The following is a 12,003-nucleotide window of genomic DNA, read 5'->3' as shown; positions in this document are numbered from 1 at the left end:
TTTGCTGCTGCAACTAGATGCTGCTTTTTTCAAGTAAAAAGCATGAGTCAGCAGTCACACACACATGTATGCACATCACACCACAACTGCGTAGCAAGAAGTAAAAAACACACACATCATGCATTGTCTTGTAAGCTTCATTAACATTGACAGAGTAATGTACATCTATCAGAAGGTCAAATACATTTTTTGCGGTACACAGATTGTGGGAACCCCATAAGTCTGCTGCAACAGGAGGGTGCGGATATTTTAGAGCTAAGTCAGCAGTCAGGCAGAAACACGCACTTACGCAACACCTACGGTGGTGCTACATGAAACACAAACCACACAAACCTTGCATACACTTCTGTAGATTGACGACTGAAGACAGTCCCTTACAGGGTGACCCACCCCCCTAACTTTAAAAAACAACAGTATGGGTTGCATTGAAGCATTTACAATGCAAGTGAATGTGGCCAATATGTTAATGCTAAAATACTCACCGTTGTGTGTTAGCACGATTTTAGTGTAATAACATTGCTTACTAACCTTTTCTAAAATAACTTTCTGAAGTTATTTACAATAGTACACTTGCTGCAATGATAACACCATAACCACCATAATGAATGAAAAATTGTTAAAGAGCTTTACAGCTCAAATTTGTTACAAAAAGGTGTGTGCTAAACGAAAGACTAAAGAGCTTGAGGAGGATGGTGATCAAAATGAGGAGTTTACTAGAAAACGAAGGAGAATAACAGACAATATACTATATAACATTAACTTCACATTCAGGGTAGGTTACAATACACATTCACATTAGGTTACAATACACATTCACATTCAGAAGTGTTAATACATTCACAATACTATCTGGTTAACATGCACATACAATCATGGACGAGGGAGAACTGAACAGACCGGGTATTTAAACACACAGAAGGTAGTGAGGGAACTGGAGACAGGTGGGGAATAATCAATTAACCAAAACAAGAACAGGAAGACCAAATAAGGAAACAGAAAGTTCATAAATGTAACAAAATTATACCATTTTAATAATTTTAACAGAAGAATTAATGCATGTTTTTATACAATTATAAGCTTCACTACTTCCAATGGAAGTGCCTTAGAATAAAAACACTCAGAAATTACTATTACATTTAAAAAAAATGGAAGACTGAAAAGTAGAAAAAAATGTAAGTTTAGTAGAAAGACTGTTTTTTATAAAAACATACTCCAATAATCTCTGCTTTATTTACAGCCTTTTTTAATTTAATACAGTAAATATAATCTTTTATTATTATTATTATTACTATACTATAAGAAAACTAGGGAAAATCCAAACTGTTATGGCAAAAAAATGCTGTCAACTGGTAACATCCAAAATACAACTTAGTTTTTTTTCCAAACACATTAGCACCTGAACTTGATTCAGTATTGAATCAATAACTGTTCTCTTTTCACAATTGACCACCTGTGTTATGTATAAATGAAAAAGTAAATTGTCTTCATCTGTCTTTTCACTATAAAATCAGGTGGTATTATTGAAAGCCTCCTAAAAGCATGATTCAATGGCACATACACACTAAGTACTCAAGTTTCAAAGACATTTTTTGGGTGATAATAGCGCTGCTTCTAAATGCAGAAGGAACAATGGAAGAACTTTAGTCTCACATCATTTATCTCCTGAGTTTCTTGAGAGTCTGAAGTCTGGGATCTGCTCCAGACATCTGCCCATTCACACTCTTTTGTATACGTACTCCTTGCTCACATTGAAATATGTGTTTTGACAACTTCACATCTCAGTAGCTTTAGGGATGCGACTGTTTCCCTCTCGCCTCCTTGTGTGCTGGGACTCTCACATTTGCTCTTTCTTGCCTACTGTCTTTCCATTCCTCCCAGGTGAGCTTGACTAATCAGTCTTGATGGGTCCCACACAGTACTGACGAACTGTCTACTCACCTGTCAATCAACCAATGCGCTGACCTCAGCTAACAAAAATATGTTCTAAGAACATTTAGCTTATTATTTCTGAATGTTGTCTAAACATTTTGTCTTGGTTATGCAAATATTAGAAAAACCGTTAAGGAAACCGTATATTTTAGGTATTGCGGAAACATTATTTTTGAATGTTCTCTGCAAGATATATAAACAATGTTTTTGTGTTAGCATTTAGAATTTTTTTAAAGACCAGATAACTTTTTTAAATGAAGATTATTTTACAGTCTCTCAGAGTTTATTCAGTTTGAGAGAACATAAGCTTCTCTGTTAGCTGGAAAGAAATTGTAAACTTTACTGCTTACTAGGGCTACATATCGATTTCTCAATTTTATTCGAGTCTCATTCCTACGAATCGTTATTGATTCTTAAATTCCAAGAATCGATTAGTTTAGACTGTTTTCATTTAATTAATGGAATATTGAGATATTCTGTGACTATAAACCCGTTAGTCAGCTAGAAAAATTAACTATAGAGGAGCATTTTGATATATTCATTATAGCATTTTACTGTTCTTCATTATTTAGTTTATATTTGAATAAGTATGCACTTGATGTATATCCAAAATAATCAATATTGAAATGAGTCGAATCAAAATTGTAATTGAATCGAATCTAATGTAATCGCAAGCTTTTGAATAGAAATCCAATCTACCTGTGAAATTTGTGTCAACAGCCAGCCCTACTGCTTACATAGGATTTAAAAAGAAACTAACAGTTAGCAGTATATATAATGGTAGTGGACTTAAACAGAGCAAATAAAGTGTAATAGTATAAATAAAAACAGTATTCTTCCACCAAACATTGTAGTTCCTCAGAAACAGTTGTGGTTTCAACAAAGTGGTTGCCGAGCAACACACAGAAGTAAACAAAGGTGTGTGTTTGTAGTGTAATTTACAGCAGCTTTGAACATGGCTCAACCAATCAGAATCAAGGACCAGAACTCTCAGTTTTATAAAAATAGCCATTTATTTCAGATGTAAACTTGTAATAGCATAATTGGAGATTGAGTTGAATATCTGCGCAAACAGGGTCTATAATACAAGTTTTGGTGCTAAAGTGCTACATTTTTGGTGAATTTGCGCTTTGTCTTTATTGTATGGTCCCTTCCATGTATTCAATGAAAAAACAAATTAGGGGCCCTATTTTAATGATCTAAACGCAAAGTGTAAAGCGCACGGCGCAGGTGCACTCAGGGCGCCAGGGCGCATTTTTGGAATGGGTTGTCCCTATTCTCTTAATAAGTAATGGGTGTAAGAGTGAGATGCTCTTGTTGGTGGAAAAGCTGAACAAAGAAACCGATCTGCTCGTGCGCAATGTTAAAGCGCACGAGCAGATCATCTACGAGACAAGCAGGCATCCACCAAAACTTTCCGAGGTGAAGAAGGCGTGGGATGACGTAGAATTTCATTCATCATTATAAGTAGTAATAAGCTGAATTGCAAATAGGTAGCCTAATTCTAATACACGCAATGACTATCCATCATTATATTTTTATATTTATGTAGTCTACACAATAGTATTCTTTTACACGTTAATCCTTTTGTTTTTAATTTTTGGCATGTTTGTGTGATGCACATCCCTTTGTGTTATAGGCAAAGTCAACACACACTGTGGACCCGCCCAGAGGCGCATTTTCTACCAATGTGCTCTTTAAATAACAAAAAAATATTGCACCATTGACTTTAGACTTTAGACCAGGTTTAAGTTGGTCTATGGCACAGTCTATTTTCAGCTCCTTAAAATAGCAATCTCCCTGAACACACCTCTTTTTTAGACCAGCACACCCATGGGCGCACAAATGGGCACAAATGCATTTGTAATTAAACAACGAGGCGCTGGACTGAAACTAGCAAACACACTTGAGCTGCACCTTGAATCGCATTATGCCGGGTGTATGAAAGGGCCCTATGTTTTCAGGGATTTTCAGCTTAGGGTTCAAATGCATTTTGTTTGTTTTTTTTAAACAAAAAGAAGAAGAAGAAGAAAAAGTACAAATGTGCATCGGTCAAGTAAAATGTGGCGGCATAAAGTCTAAATCTTTTGGAGATGGTTTGATGGTTGTTGTTTTGAGTCACTCTTCTTGTACTCTTAGCAACCTACACTTTTTCCATATCTATTATTTAATCACAGTGTTGAATTTATACAGAAGTAACGTTTCTCAACTGTGCTGAAACTTTTTCAGTTTTTCCACTTTCCAGAGTCTTAAAAGTAACAAAACCAGTCTGGTGTGAAAGTGTGGGGTTTCTCTCCTCTGAAACCGGCCACCATTAGGGGAATTCCACCAATTTCACTAAGAGAAGGACATGGATTTTCCACAAAAAAGAAGATACATTCACTATGGTCCTTTGGGTTGTACAGTTTAATGCCATAACCAAACCGTGAAGCCCCATGCGCCAGCCGAGAACATCAGAAGCATGTTTAGATTGTGAAAGAAGTCGTATAGAACGCTGTAATCACTGTTTGATTCTCTGTTTTGTTTGGTTTGCAGGTGGCCATGGATTTCACATAGGCCAAAGCCTGTGCTTACATTCAGGTAAGTGCTGGTTGAAGGTTTTGCAGATGCTACAACTTCTATAGTTTCTGTATCTTATTTTTTCAAGCCACTCTTTATTTAAAAAAATTCCTGTGATGACATGACAGCATTTTGTCTAAAAATTTGGCTATTTTCTGGCATCCATAAGGGGTTGAATGTTTCTGTTTAATTTAAGGACATATAGGAAGTTGTCTGCTATGAACCAGGAAATGCCTGCTGGTAACGTGATTAAGTTTTGTGGCATGAAATACCAACATACCGGTTTATACCTATGGGATGTTGACCTTAAAGTAAATGTGTCTCTGTGGTCGCAAAGGCTTTAGCTCTAATGTCAGTTTTGAAGTCAAATTATTAATTATAATCAATGAACATGGAGTTTTTTTCATGATTTGACGTTTGTGCTGCGCTTCATTTCAGTTTTGTTTGTTTGTTGTGTTTACGTTCTTGTTGTTTCCTTCTGTTTGTACCTGGCATCAAACAATTTCACTGTATCCTATCACGCTGGCTTCATTTTGAGTTTTTCTACATTTCCCACAAGTATCTAAATACACATAGTTTCATATAACAGCACGGAGGTGGGTGTTGTTTTAAGGGCTCATTATTTCAGTAAAGTGATAATGCATGTGTGTGTGTGTGTGTGTGTAGGGACACGTCTTACCAGGAGTGGTGTGATGCTGACAATGGCTGTTTCAGTTGTTCCTTCGCAGAAGCTGTGAACCTCATGTCTGCAATATATTTTGTTTGTTGTGGTAGTTTAGATTCAGACTTTGCAGCCTTTTAATATCTCTCTTTCAACAGTAGATGTCTTGCACATTTAGAAATTGCTAGGTATGTTCGACTTGGCTCAGGTTCAGTGCTTGCATACATTTACAGCTCAAGCATACAGAATATATTGACTCATTTAAAAAAAATTTAAATCAGAATTTATTCATAATTTCGAATTTATTTGCTATTGCTATTTTTCAAGTCAAGTCAAGGTATACCGGATGTACTCATTTATTTTTTTATATTTAAAGACAAAAGACAATATTCTAATTATTTACTTAAGTATGTTTTATTATTTTATTTATTATACCTTATTTTCTGAATTAATTTATTTTTACCTTTAAAGTTAATTTATATACTGTTTTTATGATTTATCTGACATCTGACTTTATAAGGAAACTATTTCCTTTTTCATTTTCATTTTTTTACTCTCTGACCTTTAGACACTGACCTAGACTTTGGCCAACCATCGTACCAATAGCAACAGCAGTGAAGATTCTCGGTATCAAAATGATCTGATACTTAAACATGCTGAACCACTGAAACCTGAATTACAGTTGAATTCCTGTAAATGTTCTTGTGAGGGGTTTCCATGCTATTTATAAATCCCATTCATTACTAAACCTCCTTTCATTTACTCTTGCCTCTTATGCAATAATTCTCTGTAAATACTGAAGCAAAGGTTGTCTGTAACCTTATGAAATAAATTCAATATAGACACAGGTAATTATGAACAGTGGAACATATGGCTTAAAGTGCTTAGCCAGTTTCTCTGTCTGGATGCCAATGAGAACAGTATAAACTCTTACTTGGACTGGAGTCACTTGTTTGGATTGAATAGATGGTGGCGCTTTAATCTGCCAATCCAGGAGTTCACATCAGAACTCTGAAGTTGTGTGTCTTTGCTTAAAGACAGTGTTGAGAAGTCGCTAACTAAAAGTAGCTTACATGCATGACAGTAGCTCATTTTACAGTAATAAGCTATTTTTTCCAAGAAGTAGTGGTTATAGTGTGACAAGCTACAGTTTTAAAGTAAAGCAAAACTGCAATTTATATTGAAGCATGTAGGGAATAAACACGTTATAGTCATCTTTTGGTACATGTGGAGTATAAATGTCTCTATTAATATTGATAAAGCTTGTAGAACTATTCGCATGTGTGTGCATGTGAAAGAGAGAATGACTTGACACATTTGACATGAACATTTGCACTTGTACTCTTTTCAGTTCCTGGGCTGGGGTCTATGCAGCTGCTGGCTGCAGCTGAGCTCCAGTTGAGCTCTGTGCTGGAACCACAGTTTCTAAAACCCTTCTCCACTCCGGCTACACGTTCTCCTGGAACGCTTTAGCTTGTCGTTCCTTGCGGTCAGTTCTCCCTGCGGTTCAGACATGCCACCCAATCTCCCGTTTATTGGACCCATCTGTCTCATTAGATTGTGTGTCATTGCTAGTATTGTTTTAAATGTCAGATTTGGAGACCAGCCTGTATCACTTCCTCTTCCATTAAATACACTAGAGAAAACGCCAGGTTCTTCATAGGATTGGCATGATTTCCCTACAGGGCTTAAGGGTTTAAAACGGTCTATGGGATATTTTGAGATCCAGCTGCAATTTTTCTTGGGTAAAATTTTCCAAGTGTTCCACAAAATTTACCCAGGTAATAAAGACTTTTTTTGCCACCATGTTGAACTATATCTAAGTTCAAGGATGTGCACCTGCAGTGGCCATCGCAAGACCCCAAGTATGTGTAATGTACAATGTAATTAGCAACACTCATTAGTGTGCAAAGCAAACGGATCTTCTTCTTTTTTTTAAGAGTTTGGCACAAATGTGTTCCAACTTCTTTTGATTTTTAGGATTGGTTAAAACATAGTAGCAATTTTATTATGACAGTTACTGTATCTTGTGTTTAACATAAGTGCATGTGTAAATTTTTATGGTTTTTGTCTTAGTCATAGAATTTTTATTTTGAAGAGTATAAAATTAGTCAGTATTTCATTATATCATATTCATTAACTATTAGATTTTACTCTAAAATGGCTTCTAATATTAATTGGCGAAAATCTAAAAAGAGTTTCCAAAAAGTTTCCAAAGAAAGTGCAAAACCAAAAATGTTATATATAAATTTAAACATGCATCAACATTTTACAAAAACAACATGTGAAAACTGTCTTGTCCATCATTTTCTGAATGAGAGTCATTTAAATAATGCCACTATGCAAATTTTTCCATCCAGAGTTTCAAACAAAATTGTAATTTCACATCAAACATTTGCGAATAAGAATCTTTCCATCCAACGAGTCAAAGAGAACAAAATCGTCACTTCCTGGTAAACTTGCACTAAATATCACAAAGAAAAGTAGGATAAGCCACTGAATATAATCATTTCCATATGTAATACATGACTTGCGCCTTACGAAACACAATTGTGTTCGGAGGTGAATGCCTGCTGTTTGGGAAAGAAGTCTTGTTTTTCTGGGAGGCAATTATACAGAAAGACTTTGCTCAGGCATTTTAGAATGACCATAAAACATTTCAGATGCTGTGTAACAAGATCGGTCTGCTAGTCAGTTTATGTTATCCCAATGCACAAAACTTTTTTGATTTGCATGGAGAACTTTATTTGGCAAATGTATTTCCATCTGCTATGCCTACATCCAGCCGTTTGTTCTCGCAGAATAAACACAGCCAGGGTGATCAGAACCGCGACGCGAAGCGGTGCAGTCAAATCACGTATTACACTACATTTCACCACAAAATAATTAAGGCAATAAAAGAATTAAGGCGAAAATGTTTTAAAACCTTAACAGTATGTAAGTTCTCTTATAATCCATTACAGCGTACAAATCACTCGTAGCAAAATGGCAGCAGCTGCGTTTGTATGAGACGAGAGTCAGCGATACCAGGATGACATAATTAAACAATTGTACTCCATTTTGAATCGAGTTTAAATATTTTATAAGCTAAACAAACACAAAGCTTCCACCAAGAAAAAAAATTGTTCAAGCAAGAGTACAGCGTCGACTGCTGTTACCCGGATGAGCCGGTGTTATTAGCTTTATAGGTTGTTATCGAGGGATAACATACCTCGGAATGTCCCGACTGACCAATCAGAATCAAGTATTCCACAGAGCTGTGTAATAACAATTGCATAAACCACCTCAAGGAATCAAGTTATCATTTGCATAAACCACCTCAAACAAGCGTCAAAAACGTTTATGAGTTTATTTCCGAAATTTAGCATTTCGATCACATGATTCTGATGCGAGTCTTCAAAATGCACATAAAAACACGGTTATGGAAACATAGGTATTGATCAAATCAAAAAACCTTTGTTGTCAAACATTTACATTATTAATTTTATTGGTTGGGTGGCATGTGTTGTTCTAGGAGGTAATTATAAGCCTACAGAAATTCTTTGATGAGAGACTCTGGTATTTAAGAATGACCATAACATTTCAGATGCTGTGCAACAAGATTGGTCTGCTAGTCAGGTTATGCCGTCCTGTGGCGCAAAGTCACATTACTTTTTTGATGGGCATGGATGATTTTATTTAGTCGGCAAATGCGCTATTATTTGCATTAAACCTTTTTTTATACAAGTCAAAAACACCACAAGCGAGCAAATGAATTTTTTGATATTTGGTGTTTCTGTTACTCGTTTCAGATGTGATACTTCAAAATGCGCATAAAAACAGGGTGATGGAAACAGTGATCAAATTTGTGCTGTTTTTATTGTTTGAGTGGCATGTGGAGTTTTGAAAGTACAAAATTGACTTGACAGTACAAGCTCCTGCATACAAACATTGTTTTACAGCGCCCTGTTTGGCGGTGCCCAATGAAGGAAACATCTGTTGCACCGTCTGCACCAGATCACCACAGCCGGCTTACTGAGGGAGAACTTCTGGCACATCCACATCGCCAGAGCAACTACTGCTGCTCTCTCACACACACATGTGAAGTCCTGCTTCAGCTGTGTGCGTGTGTCTGTTTGTGTATGTGTGTCGACACATGAACTGTCTCTTTTCCTCCAGCAGTTGGGAACATGCCTTGATCCTCACCGCTGGCCATTAGCTCTGTTCCGTATTCTTCTGGAGTGTGTGCATGTGCGCATGTGCACACAGTTCCTGTGTGGTAGAAGCAGTGGGTAACTCTGAGCAGTGCAGCGGCTTGCAGGTTTAGCAGACTAGCAGAGGAAGACTCTGGCTTAGTTTCAACCATGTTCAAACTAAACATTGACAAATGACATTAAGGTCAGTATGGCTCCTGATGTGGTTTTCACAACCAACACAACCAACCTTTAATGATAAAAATCCACCCAGTGTTTATTTTTTTATTTTTTTTAATCCAGATAAATAACTTTTTTTTTTTTTTTCAAATCAAGCCATTCTCAGATTCTTGGCTTTGTGACATCACACAGACCCAGGCCCCTCCCACGATTGTTGACTGACATGGCGGTATTACCTTAGACCCGCCCTGAGTGAGCTGTCATCAGTCCACCAATGTTTCGACGCTGGAGGAGATGTAGACAAGAATATATCTGTTTGACAGAAAACAAGACTTCTTATCTTGTCACATCTCAATTAAATTTATCTAGAAGATGACAAAATATTGAGGAAAAACTGATTTCTGTGCAGTGTGACAGAAGGTAAAGTAAAAGTTATTTAAATATTCTACTGCATGGTCTAGCTATTTTTTCTTCTTTTTTCTTTCTGTACAATTAATTAAAAAGTAATAGATATTTTTTGGAAATGTTGCTTATAATAAGTAAGTTCCCCATAGACATTTACGTTAGGATAACATTTTGACTTATTGTGTTCCTTTCAATTTAATCCTCAAATTTTCATTACTTGGTCTTAAAAAGGTCTTAATTATTTAAATTTATCTTTATAAAACTAAAGTTTATTATCCAATAAAGCTGAGATCACCAATTAGTGGTCCCAATTCAAATCCATGGTTTATCCATTATTTATTTATTTTTTATATGAATGTTTTTCCCCAAGCAGAAATAGAGCACTGAAGCAGCATATATACCATGAAAAATTTCATGATTTATTTACACAGGAAGCACAATCATGGGAAACAAATAATCAACATATTTACTCTGGCTTAGCAGGCAAAAAAATGCATTTTATTACCGTAACTGGTACCCTATATCATGTGAGTTTTAACAATTTCATGTTATTTACAGGGCTATAAATACATTTGAATAGAATACTGACTTGAATTTTTTATTTTATTTATTATATTCAGATCTTTTTGGTAAGACATTTTAGTAGAGCTCTTTAGAGTTATATCGAGTTACTTCTTTACCAAAGATTTGGGAAATAACCTCGATGTTTGCAATGTCATGGTACTTTTTACTTGCAACTTCAACCTCTACTGTAGCATTGTATGGGAAGGCTATTGTGCTCTTACTCTGATGATTCTAGTCCTTCTAGAGGTTAGAAAGCAAAGTCAAAGTCAGCTTCCCCAGAGAGGAGGCTCTTTCTCTTAGAAAAATGGCTACTGCGGTGACTCCTCTGCAAGTCCAGACTGCCAGTGGCCCTTGCTGTCCACTCTCCCAGCCACAGAAATAGTCTAGCGTGGGTAAGGCAGGATTGGACGTTAAAATAATAATATCCCATTTAGCAAAAGGGAAAGCACAGGCCTGCTCATTCCCAGAGCAAGTGGTGGGAAGAATCGATGACTTCCTTTTTCCAAGTCTCTGTGGATTAAGGATACAGCGCTGGTCCCCAGGGTGTCTATCGTATTAATAGTCCTCTTGATAAACTTACAGAACATGTGAGAACTTCTGGTCAATGAATCAAACGAGATCGCGTGGAAAGCACATCTCTCAACCACGAGCATGTAGTATCTTGTATCTTCCACACAATGGGCGAAGAAACTGAGGTGTGTGACATTTGAATGTGTTGAAGACAGCAACCTGAGATTTGAGCTTTTGAAGTGTCAGTCCAGGTTTCTATTGCTCTGGAATTGTCAGGCATTAACCAGAAGTCTGCCCTGGGTGAAACGCCCTGAGCAAGGGAGTGGGGGACTTTTTCTCAGGTGAAGTGTTCATGGGCTTTGTGTCACACCACAAATCGGAGTCCCATACGTGAGTATGAGAAGCGCTCGAGTATCTGAAATAGATCAGCAGCTCTGCCCTATGGGATGTGCTGGGCTGATCATCGGGTCTCTATGGTTACCAATGGGGAAAGCCCCAGCGTATGCATGCGTGACTCTATTCATGAAAATATCAATTAAGGATCACATGTCGAGTCAGCTGTGTGAAACACTTGAGCTTGTTCTAGAAAAAAAAAATACCAATCAGAAATGAGAAGATCGATCTCGAAGTATTGATACGTTCTATGTTATATCGAGATAAATTTTACTGTTCTTTTACTATTATATTATTTTAGCATATATTATAAACCAAAAAAAGGCAAATAAAATATATATATATATATATATATATATATATTAGGAAATAGTTGTATTTTAACATTCAGAAATTATGAAAAACTTAATTTTAACACTTTAAAACACTACAAAACAACAAAGCTAAAATAAGACATTTATTATAATGAGTTTGTGTGATGGTTTATTTCAGTTAAAACAAAATAGACATTTTGTCATGTTATGTAATAGCTGTAAAAATAATATTACAGATATTGCAGTATAGACCAGTAAATGTTACATTTAATTAAATGTTTGCTTTCAAAACTCTAATTATCCCTAACGTTGGCGT

General features: G+C 36.2%; 1 protein-coding gene across 1 annotated transcript in view; it reads left to right on the top strand.

Moving 5' to 3' along the window:
• tigara (TP53 induced glycolysis regulatory phosphatase a) overlaps positions 1-12,003 on the top strand; it is a 165,181-nt gene that overhangs the window by 103,527 nt on the left and 49,651 nt on the right. The window contains exon 2 of the mRNA XM_059535819.1: positions 4,465-4,509. Coding sequence (XP_059391802.1) covers positions 4,465-4,509 — 45 coding nt within the window. The remainder of the gene's footprint in view (positions 1-4,464; positions 4,510-12,003) is intronic.

Source organism: Carassius carassius, chromosome 43 (genome assembly GCF_963082965.1).
Source record: "Carassius carassius chromosome 43, fCarCar2.1, whole genome shotgun sequence".
Lineage (NCBI taxonomy): Eukaryota > Metazoa > Chordata > Actinopteri > Cypriniformes > Cyprinidae > Carassius > Carassius carassius.
The sequence above is the reverse complement of the archived record's forward strand: the minus strand, read 5'-3'. Positions and strand labels throughout refer to the sequence as shown.